Genomic DNA, 18,258 nt, shown 5'->3' on the forward strand with positions numbered 1-18,258 from the left:
GTTGCTGGAGGTATGAGATGGAAATGATGCAGCAAACTCGCCACAGTGCTCTCTACAGTGCAGCAGGGATTGGAGTGAACGAGGCAAACTGTTTATCGCCTTAATCGATCATTGCTCGGCACAACATCGAGGGCCGAAGGGCCTGTTCTGTGCTGTACTGTTCTATGTTCTATGTTAACTGTGTTCAATTAGTGGGTTCAATTTCAAATCACGTACAGAAAGAGTTCTACAGAAAGGGACCAAAAGGTGGAATTAAGGGAGAGAGAGAAGAGGCAGAAATAAAGTATTTTTTGGAAGAATGAGTGAATAACGAGGGGACATAGTTTAAGGTGAAAGGCAGGAGGTGTAGAGGGGATTTGAGGACAAATATATTCACCCAGAGGGTGGTGGGAGTCTGGAATGGACTGCCTGGGAGGGTGGTGGAGGGAGGATGTGCTGCCTGGGAGGGTGGTGGGGGCAGGGTGGGCTGGGAGGGTGGTGGGGGCAGGGTGGGCTGTTTGGGAGGGTGGTGGAGGGAGGATGTGCTGCCTGGGAGGGTGGTGGAGGCAGGATGGGCTGGGAGGGTGGTGGGGGCAGGGTGGGCTGGGAGGGCGGTGGGGGCAGGATGGGCTGGGAGGGTGGTGGGGGCAGGGTGGGCTGGGAGGGTGGTGGGGGCAGGATGGGCTGGGAGGGTGGTGGGGGCAGGGTGGGCTGGGAGGGTGGTGGGGGCAGGGTGGGCTGGGAGGGTGGTGGGGGCAGGGTGGGCTGGGAGGGTGGTGGGGGCAGGATGTGCTGAGAGGGTGGTGGGGGCAGGGTGTGTGTGCTGGGAGGGTGGTGGGGGCAGGATGTGCTGGGAGGGTGGTGGGGGCAGGGTGGGCTGGGAGGGTGGTGGGGGCAGGATGGGCTGGGAGGGAGGGTTCTGGGGGCAGGAAACTTCACAACCTGTAAAAAGTATGTGGATGAGAACTTCAAAGATTTCAAGGCTATGGACCAGGTGCTGGAAAGTGGGATAAGCGTAGATTTAGTGTAGTTTTGTTGGCGCTGATCCGATGGGTCAAAGGGCCTGTTCTGTATGACTCTGTCACTCCACACTGTTGTGCCTCAGCCCCTCCACACACACACTCCACACCTTTACCACCTAGAATGACAATTGCAGCACATTAATGGGAATATCATCATCAGCACATTCCCCTCCAAGCCCCACACCACCCTGACTTGGAAATATATCCCCCTCCTTCACTGTCACTGGGTCAAAACCCTGGAACTCCCGAACAACACTGCTGGTTCCTACACCAGACTGTAAAATGTTGGCCGAGCCAACAGCACCCTGTGAACAAATAGTGAAAAGATTCAGTGTCATAGAGGTTGAATGGCGGCAATTAAAACTTAGCTTGTTGTTAAAACAGGACATAGATTTGAAATGACTTCATTTAACTTTTGACAAGAACAATTATTTTTTTTAACATAATAAACATCCAAAGGTGCATCAAAGAAACACAACGAAACAAAATTTGACACCAAGCCACAAAAGGATATGTTAAGCCAGATGTCTGAAAACCTGGTCAAAGAGGTAGGTTTTAAGGATAATTTTAAAAGGAGACAGTGAGATCGGAGGTGGAGAGGTTTAGGGATCTTAGGGTGTGGGCAACTGGGGGCACTGAAATGAAAAATGAAATGAAAATCGCTTATTGTCACGAGTAGGCTTCAATGAAGTTACTGTGAAAAGCCCCTAGTCGCCACATTCCGGCGCCTGTCCGGGGATTGAACCGTGCTGCTGGCCTGCTTGGTCTGCTTGGTCTGCTTTAAAGGCCAGCGATTTAGTCCAGTGAGCTAAACCAGCCCCTGCCAGCACTGCTGGTACGGTTAGAATGAGGGAAGCACAGGATGACTGAATTTGATTAACACAGCTATCTGAGAGAGTGGTGTGGAGGTGATCGCAGAGATAGGGACAGCTATCTGAGAGAGCGGAGAGGAGGAGATCGCAGAGATAGGGACAGCTATCTGAGAGAGCGGTGTGGAGGAGATCGCAGAGATAGGGACAGCTATCTGAGAGAGCGGTGTGGAGGAGATCGCAGAGATAGGCACAGCTATCTGAGAGAGCGGTGAGGAGGAGATCGCAGAGATAGGGACAGCTATCTGAGAGAGCGGTGAGGAGGAGATCGCAGAGATAGGGACAGCTATCTGAGAGAGCGGTGTGGAGGAGATCGCAGAGATAGGGACAGCTATCTGAGAGAGCGGTGAGGAGGAGATCGCAGAGATAGGGACAGCTATCTGAGAGAGTGGTGAGGAGGAGATCGCAGAGATAGGGACAGCTATCTGAGCGAGTGGTGTGGAGATCACAGAGATAGGGACAACTATCTGAGAGAGCGGAGAGGAGGAGATCGCAGAGATAGGGACAGCTATCTGAGAGAGTGGTGAGGAGGAGATCGCAGAGATAGGGACAGCTATCTGAGCGAGTGGTGTGGAGATCACAGAGATAGGCACAGCTATCTGAGAGAGCGGAGAGGAGGAGATCGCAGAGATAGGCACAGCTATCTGAGAGAGCGGTGTGGAGGAGATCGCAGAGATAGGGACAGCTATCTGAGAGAGCGGTGAGGAGGAGATCGCAGAGATAGGGACAGCTATCTGAGAGAGTGGTGTGGAGATCACAGAGATAGGGACAGCTATCTGAGAGAGCGGTGTGGAGGAGATCGCAGAGATAGGGACAGCTATCTGAGAGAGCGGTGTGGAGGAGATCGCAGAGATAGGGACAGCTATCTGAGAGAGCGGTGTGGAGGAGATCGCAGAGATAGGGACAGCTATCTGAGAGAGCGGTGTGGAGGAGATCGCAGAGATAGGGACAGCTATCTGAGAGAGCGGTGTGGAGGAGATCGCAGAGATAGGGAGGGGGAGGGTCATGGAGGGATTTGAAAAAAAGGGAGCAAATATTTTAATCAAAACATTGTTCGGCTGGAAGCCAGCATTGGACAGCGAGCGCAGAGGTAATGGGTATAGCAGACTGATTCAAATTAAACAAGTTTTAGATTGCCTAAAGTTTGTGGAGGTTAGAGTTTGTAGAGCAGCCAGGAGTGTGTTGGAATTGCCAAGTCAAGAGGTAAGAAAGGAATAAATGAGGGTTTCAACAGCAGTTGAGCTGAGGCAGGGTGAAGTCAGGAACTGTTACGAGAATGGAAAACTTTGTGATAGCACAATGATGTGGTTGGAAGCTTATTTCAGAGCCAAATATGACTCCAAGTTTGCAAACTGATTGAGTGTGGTGGAGGCAGCTTCAATCTAGACATTCAGTGGCGAATTCGACTGTTATTTGAAAAGGAACAATGTGTACGGCTATGCTGAGAACTCAGGAGAATGACACCAAGTAAATTGATCATTTGGTAGAAACAATGGGCCAAATGGTCTCCTTCTGCACTGCAATAATGGCATTCTGTCATTCCGAGTGTTTTAACCTTAGACAGTTACCAGAGTGAGGCATGGGGTTGGCAGCTAGGGAACAGTTGGAACAGGAATGCCAAACTGGCTTTATTTACATTTAGATACTGACTAATATATCTTCCCATATTTAATTGGTGGAAGTTCCTGCTCACGCAGTACTAGATGGTGGATAATCAGTTTGCTAACTCAGCAACAATGGAGGAGTCGTGATGGTGATGGTGAGATCAAGCTGAGGTCATCGATGTACATGTGAAATCTGATGATTTGCCTTCGGACATTGTCACCAAGGGTCAGTTATCTGAGCTTTCTGTGAGAAGTTTAGTTAGTATCTAAATGTAAAAAAAGCAACTTCACCCTATTCAATACATTTGAATAGAGAGATAGACAGCGAGAATCCATTCTTGGACAGATACTGGCAGAACATCTCTCTCCAACATCAATTTCTTGATTTCTGTCTTTAATCACATATCTGTCTTCATCTGAAAACACAGTAACATTTGCACTTAAATACCCAGGAGTCTGATTAGCCTTGCTCTTATTTTAAAGCAATTTTGGGCCGGTTGTTATCTCACAACAGATTTGTGACCAGTTCAGTCAACTGAGCAGAACTACATCACAGTAACTTCATTTGAAGCCTACTTGTGACAACAAGCGATTTTCATTTCATTTCATAAGTCTGTGATACAAAGAGACCTGTGGCATTAACCAGTGATATCGACCATGTTGAGCTTAAGTGTTAATAATCACAGTGCTGTTTCTGGAAATGACAAGAGGCAAACGCTGAAGTTAGCTGTGGTTACACTGTCATAAAAACACAGCTCAGCTTCTCCCCTGAAGCTGGTCATTCTGTTGCTTTAGGATTTGGTTCCAAATGGTGGTTTTATCTTTTGGTTTTTATATTCCAGGATTATGATAGCAATGTGCCATTTTAACTAAAGTGGGAGAGAGGGGATTGAGAAAATGTCATCTTTGCAAACAGCAGCAATTTATAAAATTGGTGTGAAGTTAGAGAAAGTGACCTGTGGATGTCATTTCTAGGCATTGTAGCCACAATGTAAGAGGTGCAGGGGGAGATTTTCAGTGGTCCTGTTGGGTGGAAACACAGCCATTGACCTGAACTTTTCTGGGAAGATTTGACTGCCTCATTTCAGTCAACACGAAACAAAAGGGACATTCCACAAACCACCTGGTTAAAGCCATTTTCAGTGATTTAAAATCGGGTTACTTAGATGTGATGGATTTCTTCACAGATGCAGTACAGGACGTTTCCTCTGGCTGTTGAGCCGACAACCAAAGATCATGGAATAGAATAACGGGCCATTCAGGATTGGGATGAGGAGGGATTTCCTCACTTAGAGGCTGGTGAATCTTTAGAATTCTCCATCCGAGAGGACTGCGGAAGCTCAATCATTGAGCATGTTCAAGACAGAATTAGATAGATTTCTGGGTTATTAATGACAGGAAGGGATATGGGGGTATCACAGGAAAGTGGACTTGACCATGAACAGCCATGAACTGAATGGCAAGACTGGCTGGGCTGGGCTGAATGGTCTACTCCTCTATGTTCCTAATAAAATGCTATCTTTGCCATTGTATTCCCGTTTTCCATTGTATTCATCAAACCTTACCAAATGAACACTTATGTAATCAAACAATATTTTTAAATGGAAATGTTATTTGATAAAGTTACATTTTAAAACACTGCCTGTCTGCGCAGATTCACGGCAGATCTTGCATTCAGAAATAGACAAGTGAGTTTGGGTGGAGACTCGGGGTAAAAAAGAGACTTTTCAAAATGCGTGCAGTTTGGGTGGCACGGTGGCACAGTGGTTAGCACTGCAGCCTCACGGCACCGAGGTCCCAGGTTCGATCCCGGCCCTGGATCACTGTCCGTGTGGAGTTTGCACATTCTCCCCGTGTCTACGTGGGTCTCACCCCAAAATCCAAAGATGATGTGCATGGCAGGTGGATTGGCCACGCTTAATTGCCCCTTAATTGGAAACAAATAATTGGGTACTTTAAATTTACATTAAAAAATGAGTGAAATTTGGGTACAGTATGCACCTGAATCACTGATTGTTCACAAAGCAGAAACTTTATTCCAAATAATTCGAGAATAACCACAAACTTAACAAAAATAAATATTCATGAAGTCAGATCACATCTTACGAATTAATTGCCAAGCACAGAGTGAAAAAATCTCAAACTGGTTATTGTCTCCTCTTTGTGACCATGGAGAACAAGAACAGCTTATTCACTGAAAATATTCTGATATGTTGACTGTTTCTAACCTAGGTCTCCGTTCAGAACAGGCTTCAGACCTACCAGCACAGTTCAGTGGGGAACCAGGAGTGTGCAGTCCAGCAAAGCACCCTCCTTAACATCAAGCAAGAAAACTCAGCAGTAACAGGAGTTGTGGATCATGTCCCTGAAACATTACTGCAGTGTCAACAGATTGTGAACCTCATAGTGCTCCCTGTGAAAACAGACACGGTGGACACCCCTCAGAATGAGACGCCTACTCACCAAACGGGGACAGACACCAACTCCACGAGCTCCACACCTCGCAAACTGAAAGAAGACAGGCTTCAAGGAACACCTGTGAAAACCGCTCATCAGCCACCTCTGCCACCTCCACCCCCACCCTACAACCACCCTCACCAATATTGTCCTCCCAATCCTTTTGTACGCAGGCGTAGATACTCCAGTGGATCACGGAGTTTAGTGTAGTCAGCCTCACACAAAACATTCTTAAAGCCAGATCAAGTCTGTTTTTATTTCACGGGTCCTTATCCAATGAAAATTCCATCTGTCATTTCCCTATGACTGCATTATTCAGATGGTAATCTTGCCCTGTTCTTAGCACAGTGACTCAGATCTCTGGTGGGTTGTCAAATTGTACATACTGTGTAAATAATGTTTTAATTTTTGAATGTTTTCCATGCCAAGCTATCTGTCCTTTCCCTGTAATTCCCATCGCCTACATTTCTGTGCTGGATGTGTCAATGAAGAAGGCATGGTCGATTCTGTGACCAGCTTCAATGCAAATACTTGGTTGATCTATCAGAAGATGTATTTGAATGGTGTGTGGGCTACTCCCTCACTTCTCTCCCTCTGTTCACCCGAGACTTGGCCGAGACTGGGAAACCTGCTGAATCCTCAGTCGGTCAGACTATAATGCTCATCATCGCAACTTACTACTTCATTTAATACTCAGCAATTTGTTTGTGTTTGATTAACAAATGAGCGTGAGTATTTCATCGCCTGTCTGTGCGCAGTATGTGGTAAAACTGTGTAGAAATTTAGGGGTTAAGATTCCAGGATTCATTCGTCATCCCTCAGCAGAACAGCAACCATGTACCTGAGAAATCAAAATGGACTTTTCCTGGCTTGAAGACAGAAACACCCAGGAAACAACTTCCCGAGAACAGACTACTCATTTCCTCGTGCACCTCGTGTTTGGTAAACATTTGATGAGAATTGTGTATCTTTGGAAGGCAAGGGCACAGCTTTGATATAACTTCCAGATTGTAAAACTCACCTAATGTAAAGGCTGCTTTGATGGAAACATTCCCATGTAACTGTAGATAATCCCAATTCACAGATTGCGTTGACAACATTGCTGTTAATAAGCTTTTGGTAGGTTCCAGAAAGCAGAGAAAGTTTTTATATTGAGTTTTCATGCACAGCTGTTTTTAAATGTATCTGAATTTATAGATCACTTCAGTTTAGAATAGAATCTTCAGGAATTTTATATTTTCTTTTCTCACATTTTGATTGGTTGGAGTACCTCGCTTATCGCATCCGCAATGTAGATAATACAACAGTAGAGCAGCATCTGACGTAAAGTTTAAAAGGTTTGAACAGTTGCATTGTGTTTCAAAGAACAGTGGGTGAAGCAATGGAATTGGAATAGAGATTCTGCAGTAGAGGCCTCTGTAATGGAAACGATTTTCAGCGGGATGCAGATGTCAGTACATTCAGCAAATGATGAAGAAACATGGTGCTCCTCGTCAAAGTATCGGTTCTTGTTGCTTCAAGTATTCTTTTGGAGTGAAATAACACTGGTCACGTTTGACTTTACATATTGTTCGATAGTGTTGTAAAAGATAGTTTAATGAAAGCATTCCAGGATCTCAGTTACATGATTGTCACATAGATAACTTTGACAGAAGTATGATTTTTGGTCCGATAATGCACACTTTTCATTGAATCACAATTTAGTCTCTTAACAACTGGCAACTATACCATTTCAGTATAAAATCGATACTCCACATTGACAGTATTTTTTAGTCCATGGTTCAGTATGTGCTAGAATAGACTGTGTGTTTGAAAATCACTGTTGGTGCATCTGACCTACATTTAGACAGTTGTAACTTGTGTAATATATATGAGAACAGGAAGATAAGTAAAACTATTTTTGTGGGATCTGATCGAATTTTGAACATTTCACATTGTGTCCTCTCTACTCCACATTTATGCCAAGCTTTATATATCCCAGTAATTGCTACGTGACCAAACCTACTAAACTGATTTTTCTCTTTGTCCATTACTGTGTGTGCTTTGGCTGTTGCTGCAGATCCCAGTCCATCACTTCCGTTTTCATTTTATTTTCTGCCCCTTTTTTAAATTTCTGTTCTACTAACCTCTCCAAGGCCCTTCGTTTCGTTCTGTCTCTTTCATTTCTCCCCTCTCACATTCTCGATCTGCCCTCCCAAATTTCTACCAAATCAGGCAGCACTATGCAATCTTCCTTTTCTCCTCATTCTATATCAAGCTTGACTCCCTCTTGGACAAGCCTACAACTTTCCTCTGTGCCTCTCTTGGCATCCTACATTGATCCACTCTGTATGGATAGCAATTCCAGTTGCACCGTCTTACTCTCTCACCAACCCTCCCGTACAGTGCACCCACTGAGGTCTAGTCTGGCCAATTTCCTTCCTATTCAACTCACCTCTCCCAGTGCTAATCCTGTGAACTTTGACAAGTCAAAGCCTCTGTGGCCTCTGAAATAAGGAGCTAAGTAAAGTATCAATGTGTCATCATCCTTCAGAAGTCTCCATTAAGGCCGTTATGGCGATACAATACTATACAAAGTAACTTCATGGATGGCAAGGTCCTTGTTCACAAGTGACTGGACATTCTGTTGTGGAAACTATCTTATGGTTCATCTGTTGCAGAATGTCACTTTTTGTTTTGGAAATTAAAGTTTTGACTGTGAAGAATGAGGGCATCTGCTACAGGAACTGATGAGAAATCCGATGAGAATTGACCAAACCTGGAGGTTATTACACTTAAACTGCTGAGGGTCATGTTAATGTAAGAGACCAACAGCTAGCAGGGCTGGTGAGATCATTTAGCTAGAGAACTGGGGACATGTCTGCAGTTATTCCAGTAATGGGGTAAGAATTAAGGAAAGCTTTGGAATTGAAAGGTAGTTAGTTTGCATTTTTACCTGGGGAACAGGCTGTTTATATCACATTGCCATGGGAATGGGTGGTGCTTAGTGAGATTCTTGCTCTGAGTTTATCTTTGAGAATTCAGTTAGGACATAGCCAGCAGGCAAGACTGGTTGATGCTGAGAAAAGCGGCTACGAGACTGTATCAGCTTTTGGGTCTTATGTAGCTGGTGGGTCCTTGGAAGTCGAGAGATGAAGTAAGACCTGAGGCAGAGTAAATGCTAAATCTATCATCCATGATGCAGCCTGTGATTGAGGGCTTACTTTGTATAGTATTGTATCACCATCACAGCCTCAATGGAGGATTCTGAAGGATGATGACACCTTGATACTTAGCTCTACATTCAATAAGACAATTTGGAAAGGGGAAAAATGACGGTTTGTTTAGTTGGAAACTGAAAGAAGAAACTGACAGTAATTCTCAATAAAGGACAGTTGCACTTCTGGGAGTTATCAGCTTGGTTGCCATTTGAAACCGTAGCAGTGGGCTGTTGGAAACCGAGGGTATTTCCTGATGTTTTAAGTCACTGTGGAGGAGTAGTGGGGATGTCCATGCTCAAACTGTGCAATCCAGGGTCATGAGGGCAGTAAAGTAATTGGAGACTTGTTCAGCCAAAAGCTCATGGAAAGACTCCCTGCAATTCTGCACTGTGGCAAACAGCTGAAACATTGAAGAGGAATCAGAGTGAATCCAGAGAGCGGGGATGTACATTTTCAGTTTGTCCCCAGAAACGTGAATGCAACTTAAAGGGTTTCTAACATAAGGGAACTCTCGGGGGAGAAGCAAGTTTATTTCATCTTCCTTCTCTGCCCATCAAGACTGCCACGGTGACAGAGTGATGCTTTTCCTCACCTTAATCCACCTCCTCACCACTCTTTAAAAGTCAATGTTCTCTACTGCCTTCCCAAATGAAATAAGCATTTCTAATAATAATAACAATCTTTATTATTGTCACAAGTAGGCTTATATTAACACTGCAATGAAGTTACTGTGAAAATCCCCTAGTCGCCACACTCCGGTGCCTGTTCGGGTACACAGAGGGAGAATTCAGAATGTCAATTCACCTAACCTGCACATCTTGGGAATGTGGGAGGAAACCGGAGCCCCCGGAGGAAACCCACGCAGATACAGGGAGAACGTGCAGACTCCGCACAGACAGTGACCGAAGTCGGGAATCGAACCCGGGTCCCTGGAGCTGTGAAGCAACAGTGCTAACCACTGTGCTACAGTGCCGCCCACTTAAGATATCTTCACCGTTTTCCTCCCTTAGCCTCAGCACTGTGCCAGCTTCCCCGAACAGGCGCCGGAATGTGGCGACTAGGGGCTTTTCACAGTAACTTCATTTGAAGCCTACTTGTGACAATAAGCGATTTTCATTCATCACTGAGCGACCTCTCATTCTCGATGATTAAATCCTCCATCTCAATCCATCATACCATCTCCCATCTGCATCCATTGTTCTCCAGACAAACTCCTCAACCCATTTTCATAGTCACCTCTTTGATCTTGCAATCTCAAGCAACCTCACTAGTCCCATCGTACTGATCACAGTAAAGATCTCCCTGATATTGCTCTCCACCCACATTCCCCCTCCCAACCCTACTTCCTTCTGTTCTTGAAATAATTCTCTCCCAATTCACTCACAACTGTACCTCCAAAACTTTCAACTGTCTAACCTTTGACCCTCTATTTACCACAACGATTCTACAGCAACTGGTCTGTCCCATTAAAACTATTACTCTCTGCCTGCCCAATCCTTCTAGTCTCATTTCTGCTCACTTATGTTCAAGAGTCGCAAATTCAAACCAACTTGGTGGGCAATTGGTTCAGTATTTCACTGCCAGATCTGGCTGTAAGGTATTATTGGTTCTTGCTCTCATTTGGAAAAACTGCTCACAATTCCATAAGACATTGGAGCAGAATTAGGCCACTCAGCCCATCGAGTCTGCTCCGCCATTCAATCATGGCTGATATTTTTTCATCCCCATTCTCCTGCCTTCTCCCCATAACCCCTGATCCCCTTATTAATCAAGAACCTATCCATCTCTGACTTAAAGACACTCAGTGATTTGGCCTCCACAGCCTTCTGCGGCAAAGAGTTCCACAGATTCACCACCCTCTGGCTGAAGAAATTCCTCCTCATCTCTGTTTTAAAGGATCGTCCCTTTAGTCTGAGATGGTGTCCTCTGGTTCTAGTTTCTCTTACAAGTGGAAACATCCTCTCCACGTCCACTCTATCCAGGCCTCGCAGTATCCTGTAAGTTTCAATAAGATCCCCCTCATCCTTCTAAACTCCAACGAGTGCAGACCCAAAGTCCTCAGCCGTTCCTCAGATGGCAAGTTCTTCATTCCAGGGATCATTCTTGTGAACCTCCTCTGGCCCCTTTCCAAGGCCAGCACGTCCTTCCTTAGATACGGGGCCCAAAACTGCTCACAATACTCCAAATGGGGTCTGACCAGAGCCTTATACAGCCTCAGAAGTACATCCTTTGTCTTGTATTCTAGCCCTCTTGACATGAATGCTAACATTGCATTTGCCTTCTTAACTGCCGACTGAACCTGCACATTAACCTTAAAAGAACCGTGAACAAGGACTCCCAAGTCCCTTTGTGTTTCTGATTTCCTGAGCATTTCCCCATTTAGAAAATAGTCTGTGCCTAAATTCTTCCTTCCAAAGTGCATAACCTCACACTTTTCCACATTGTATTTCATTTGCCACTTCATTGCCCACTCTCCCAGCTTGTCCAAATCCTTCTGCAGCCCCATTGATTCCTCAATACTACCTGACCCTCGTCAGATCTTTGTATCATCTTTAAACTTAGCAACAGTGCCTTCAGTTCCTTCTTCCAGATCAGTAATGTATATATTCCAGTGTAACTTGGAATGCAAAGGTAATCTCTGCCTTTGGCTCACTATTGCAAAAGGTCTTCTTAAACCCCTCCCTCTTCTATCTGTACATTGAACAACAAGCACTAACAGCTCATGAACTTCTTTGTCACTGAGATTGAGATAATCCGATAAATTGCCTCTGTCACTTCCCTCTTCTAGCCCAGTGGGAAAAACTGTTCTCCAAGACTGCTCCCCATCTGACCCACATCCTATCCCTAAACCTAAATCTTTATCCAGTTTCTCCCCAATTACCTCTCATACTGTCTGAGTTCATCTTGTCCATGATACCCACCTCCTGCTTGCTTAGCCTATTCCCAGTAAACTACTGACCACCCATGGCCCCTGTGATAGCTGACATTGTTAACAAACTCTCTCTTCAAATATTGCCCTCCTCACCTTCAAATCTACCATCATCACCCCTCTCTTCAAATCTATGTTTTGACTTATCCATCCCTGCAAAATTCCTCCCCATCTACAACCTTCTTTTCCTCTCCAAAGTCTGTCAACTCCCAAATCATTGTCCATCTTCTCGGAACCCCGTGTTTGAATCTCTTCCGTTTGATTTCTGCCCTTGCTACAAAACAGCTCCTTTGTGACTATGCCAAAGTTAAACTTTCCTTCCTCGACCTTCTCAACCTGCCTGAAACCTTTGACAAGGTTATCCACACCATCCTCCTCCAACACCTCTCCACTGTCACCCAGCTCGCCTGGTCCCACTTTTATCTATCTCTTGGTAGAGTTTGCAATGGCTTCTCTTTCTATTCCTGAGCAGTTGCCTCTGGTGTTCCCACAAAGATCTAGTTGTGCCCCTTCCAATTTCTCATTTACATGCAGTACCCTGGCAACATCATTTGAAACATTTCATCAGTTTCCATATGTACATTGCTATACCCATTTCACCCTCACCATCAATATTCTTGGTTCCTCCACAGTCTCTAAATTATCACTTGACCAACATTCAGCACTGGATGAGCAGAAATATCCTTCAAATATGTGTTAGGAAAACTGAAGTCATTGTCGTTCTAAATTGTTGTTTAGAAAGGTCTGGATTCATTTGAAGCAGTCAGCATGTGTTTGTTCAGGAACACTGTGCCTGAATAATTTGGTTGAAATTTTTGTTTTTTAAAAAATGTATTTTATTACAAACATGTATCACAACAGGTTACAGCGAACAAACACCCCAAGAAACATGCTTCCCTACAATAAACTGAACCGTCTGTACAGATTTTTCCTCTTTTTCACCCCCCCCCCCCCCCCCCCCCCCCCCCCCACGATAAACAGCTCCTCAAACACAGTCATAAACATCCCCCACCTTTCTTCAAACCCCCTGAAGAGCCTCTGAACTCATACTTTATCATCTCTAATCGCAGGAAGTCGTACTGGTCACCCAATCACAGTGCTACCCCCAGTGGCGATGCCGAAGGCCACTCCAGCAAAATTCGCTGCTGTGCAATTAGGGCAGGTGAAGGCCAAGACATCGGCCTTCCTCCTCTCCATGAGCTCCGGCTTCTCTCAGACCCCAAATATCGTCACCAAAGGGTCCGGGTCCACTCCCTCCTCCACTATCCTGGCTAAGACCGTGAACACTCCCACCCAGAATCTTCCCAATTTTTCGCAACCTCAAAACACGTGCGCATGATTCGCTGGCTCCCGCTCACACCTCTCACACTCACCTGCTACCCCCTGAAAGAACCCACTCATTCTCGCCACCTGTGCACCCCTTACACTGTATCAGGCTCATCCCGCTGGCCTGGTTGAGGGAGCAGCAATAACGGTTGGTGAGGAGAGTGAAGTTGGTACTCTCTATATTGATTTTAGCAGGATCCCACATGGCAGACTGGCCAGGAAGGTAGGACCCAAGAGAAAGTGGCAGCTGGATCAAAAATTGCCCCTGTGGCAAGACGTGGTGTAATGATTAGTGGGGGTTTTGAAGACGCAACGTAGGTATAATTAAGGTATAATCCACATAGCAGGTATAATTAAGGATTTTGCATATTATATAAAAATTAGTTGTGTGGTTGATGAAAGTTATGGTGATCAATGGACGTGTCAGGTGGGTAGAAAAGTGACACATGGAATTCAATCTGAAGTATGAATTAATGCATTTGGATAAGGTAAATAAGACAAGGAATGCACAAAAAATGCTGAGCAGTGCAAACGAGCAGAGGGACCTTGACTGTTGTGTCCAGGGATTCCTGAAGGTAGCAGGACTGGTCAATAAAGTGGTTAAGAAGACATATGGGATATTTTCCTTTATTAACTGAGGCTTGTTTACAAATCCCTTCTGACTTTGCCCCTCCCTATCTGTGTAACATCCTCCAGTCCTCCAAACCTCCCAAGATGTCTAATTTGAGCCCCTTGAGCATTCCCAATTATAATTACTCCATTATCAGTGGCCCTACCATCAGCTGCCAAGGCCCGAAGTTCTGGAATCCCCTCTCTAAACCTCTTTGCTTTTCTTTCCTCTTTTAGCATGTTCCTTAACACCAACCTCTTTGGCAAAACTTTCATCATCTGCCCTAATATCACCTTATGTAACTTGGTGTTAATTTTGTTTGATGTCACTCCTAAGAAGCACCTTGGGACATTAAAGGTGCTATATAAATACAAATTGTTGGTAGTGTTGTTGTTGTTGTTCACAGGTTTACCTGTAGCTAGTTTATAAAAAAATACATAAGTTGGATGTTATTTTTGTTAATCCTTCATCGTAACTTGGGATTTATAGACAATCCCCTCCAAATATTGATTAATTCTGCTGTGAGAGGGCTACCATGGGGGAATATTAGGTTAATAATGTGATTGAAGGGTTTAAGAATGATCAGAAACTTTGTGGAACATCATGGTTTTGGTTTTGTTGATACCACAGTTAAGTTACCTATCAAGAGCAAATAACACGGACTGGCATCTGTATTTTTGCTTGATTGTTGCCTGGGAGAAAACGAACCAGCTTTTCTCCTCCCCTGGCAGTAAAAATGTGAAACAGACCTTTTGTGTAGTGGGTTGATTTGAGGTCCATCACACATTGCAAAGAGAGCTGGAGTGGTACCTGTCAAAGGGGAAGGCTGAGGGTTTTAGAGATAATAATGAATTCTTGATTATGTTTTATTTGGAGAAGGTAATTAATGTTCCTTCGAGTAAAGAATAAACTGATGGTTCTACGGTTGCATAGACATAGCCACTGGATGGGGTAAAGAATAAACTGATGGTTCTGCATAGCCACTGGATGGACTTGTGATAAATGTCCCTTTTTTTGCTTTGGATTTCTCTAGGGGTTTCAAATCTGAGATGTGACGGTGTCAGTGGGTTTTCTCTGTCTTACGTTTTTACCTCTTTCCCACCACAGTCTTTGAATTCAGTGTATTACTTTTCCAGAAAGTGGAGTTCCATGGTTGGTTCCACTGAAATTTGCTTCTTGCTTTGAAACACAAGGACAAATTTTCCTTTAAAAAGCATTTAGACAGTTACTTGGGCAGGGTGGGTCTGGAGGAATGTGGACCAAATGCAGGCACGTGGGACTAACTTAGTGATAGAAACTAGGCGGCATTGACAAGATGGGCCGAAGGGCCTGTTTCTATGCTGTAAACATCTATAACTCTATGACTCCAAGTGAAAGAGTCAAAAAGTCAATCCAATTTTCCACATCATCCAAGCCATATTCCTGGAACTGATTAAGAGCTTTTCATGTTTCCCTCAATGTCCAGACGCTCTTTTCTATGAATCAGATATTCTTTAATTCCAATCTTTGTACTGAGTGAACATCCATTACATATGATGGTCACCAGATAACCAGCCACAAGGGGGCAGCACGGTGGCGCAGTGGTTAGCACTGCAGCCTCACAGCGCCGAGGTCCCAGGTTCAATCCCAGCTCTGGGTCACTGTCCGTGTGGAATTTGCACATCCTCACCGTGTTTGCATGGGTTTCGCCCCCACAGCCCAAGGATACGCAGCGGAGGTGGACTGAACACGCTAAATTGCCCCTTAATTGGAAAAAATGAATTGGGTACTCTAAATTTTTGGAAAAAAAAGATAACCAGCCACATTTTCTGAATGTATGTCAGTGGGAAGGAACGCTGACAATTCAGATCGCGAGTGACTTTTCTGATGTGCACTTGTTTGTAAACAAGCTTCCTGCCACCAGCACATCCTCTGCAATCATGTCCAATGACATAAGTGTGACGATATGTTAAGTATCTGGTCCACATGATTTTCTTTCAAAACTCAAAAAGTAATAAATCATCACAACATATGTGAATGACAGAAGGTTTGATCCTAATTTACAGAGGACCTCACAATGTTATTGTGTTGCAAGTTCCACTTAAAACTTCCTGCCCCAACCTGACTCTGATCAATTGTTTCAAGGCATTAAGCAATAGTAGCAGGGCAGGATTAAGATATCGTCAGTGTTTAGTTTCCTGTTTTCGCTTTGTAACATTTGAGGATTTAGTGACAACTTTGCTGAATGTATTGCCCGTGAATGCAGAAATGCCGTGGGATCCCAGATGTGTACATTTCCAAGAGGCAGCAGGCCCCGTTAATATTAAATATTGAAGCAGCCATGAAAATGAAGTCCAACTTAATTGTGTTTATAGTTTTTCCAAAGGTTTCCAAGCGTTGTCTTCGCTCAAGGCACAGAGTATTGCAATTGAAAGCACTTTTACTGGAAAGCTTTTGAGTGTGTTGTTTACGTGAATTGTGTGAAGCAAAGATGTAAAATAGAATGATTGTGTTCATAATAGAGGATTTACTGCTATATTAATTAGTGACTATTTTTAAATTAGTTTTTGTCTTCCTAAATGAAAAAAAAGCACAGAATCGTCATTCAGCTTCTATAAAGTTTGCAGCTGTGGTTATATTTTTAAAGAAAATGTGTGTTTAAAAAAAAAAGAAAAAATCCTTCCGAGGAATGTTTTCTCCTGGAGCAGGTGTCCGGGGATATAGCACTGGGGATTCAGCCAAAATGTCAATTGTTACCATAGGTTCCTCTCAATGTTAGTCACAAACAACCAGACCGGTCAACAAATTGTTTAAACATCAGGAACAAAGATAAATGAGCCGTGGGGATGGGAATTTGGGTAGAGTTCACAAGCTGACACTGGGTGAAGAGGCAATCAATGGCAAAAGATTTGGGGGAACACATTGCCTTGTCGTCCATTCCCCATCCTCATTCCATCGTAATGATTCAGTGACTGCCCTGTGGACTTTGGCTGTTTCTCCACAGGCTAATGTGACTTGTTTATTTAAATATTTAAAGTTACAGCTGATAGCAAACCATGATTCTCATCATTGGAGGTCAGTGTATTAATTTGATCCAGAACAGCAAATCTGGGTTAAAGGCTTAAATCAGTTGCACAGTGAGAAGAATATTATTCTAATTTATATTATTATTTCTGAAATTAATTTCATTTAGGCTGGTCCTTCCAGCAACTTCTGCTCAATTATTGTGATGTGAAGAAGCCGGAGGAGCTACCAGACTACTTTCTGCTTCTCACTTAAAGCACCAAACTCCCAGTTACAGTACATTTAGTTATTTACTTTTTCATAAAAAGCTGCTCTGATTGGAATGAAATGTTCATTGTGCAGATTTTCAGCAGGCATAGCAATCTCCAAATTGCACAGGCAATGGACTAAATCCGCCAGGCTCAGCCCTTCCCCTGCTGGGTTCCTGCCAATCACAGAATTAGAAGCCCAGCGATGAAGGGCAGGGATCATTACCGAAATATCGAGTGTCAAAGCAATCATTTCTGAAAATTGGTGCAGCAGGCCTTTCACCTCAGAGTCCTGAATCACCAGCACTGGTATTTTGAAAATGCCTTGTCTCTGTCAGCCCTAAGGATCTAATTAAAATGGATTGGTGCAGTCTGAACCTTATGGTTATTTGGGATACATTAAAATGTAACGCTATGCAGAACATCAAAAACATTGTTTAGACAATCTTATCCGAGGGGCATCTGTACAAAAGCAGTAAGAACACATTTGGTTTCATGTAAAACACAGCTCATTGTTTACCTTCAGCAATCGAGAGAAAGTCAGCAGAACAGAGATTGTTCCGTTACTCTCAGCCCCAACCCTGGGCCCAGTGACTCCATTTCTTGCTCATTGAAACTGTGAGTAAAGTTCAAATTGTAGTTTGGATTTTACAGAAGGCCAGACTCCCAGGTTTTCTGCTGCCACGAACTGGGTGATTTTGGTTCACATCTTACTGCCTGAGGCAGAAATCAATGAGATCTCTGTCTGCGAATTGAGCCAAGGGTAAAAGGAGGGCCAGAATGCTGTATCTCTTGCCCAATTGCTCTCAAGATTGAAGATGGGATATTTCTGACACAACACAACACTGCTTCAATGGAGCACTGCACTAGAGATGCTTTTGGAGTATTTATCCACCACATTCACAAATTAACCTGTCAATGCAATAAGAGGGGATGTTTTTTCTACTCACTCTAGGATTGTATTATAAAGTGTGCAATCACACAAAGGTATGGCATGTTGACGTGGTGGTG

General features: G+C 44.1%; 1 protein-coding gene across 3 annotated transcripts in view; it reads left to right on the plus strand.

The window, feature by feature from the left end:
- LOC119955311 (IQ motif and SEC7 domain-containing protein 3-like) overlaps window positions 1-9,874 on the plus strand; it is a 662,877-nt gene extending 653,003 nt beyond the window's left edge. Inside the window, exons 14-15 of one of the 3 annotated variants that reach the window (XM_038781397.1) lie at window positions 1,461-1,549; window positions 5,707-5,843. In XM_038781397.1, coding sequence (XP_038637325.1) covers window positions 1,461-1,520 — 60 coding nt within the window. In that variant the 3' untranslated portion in view covers window positions 1,521-1,549; window positions 5,707-5,843. Of the gene's footprint in view, window positions 1-1,460; window positions 1,550-5,706 lie in introns of all 3 variants that reach the window. The other 2 variants (XM_038781396.1, XM_038781398.1) reach the window with 2 other exon arrangements.
- Window positions 9,875-18,258: the final 8,384 nt, after the last annotated feature.

This window comes from Scyliorhinus canicula, chromosome 20 (assembly GCF_902713615.1).
Source record: "Scyliorhinus canicula chromosome 20, sScyCan1.1, whole genome shotgun sequence".
In the NCBI taxonomy this organism is placed as follows: domain Eukaryota; kingdom Metazoa; phylum Chordata; class Chondrichthyes; order Carcharhiniformes; family Scyliorhinidae; genus Scyliorhinus; species Scyliorhinus canicula.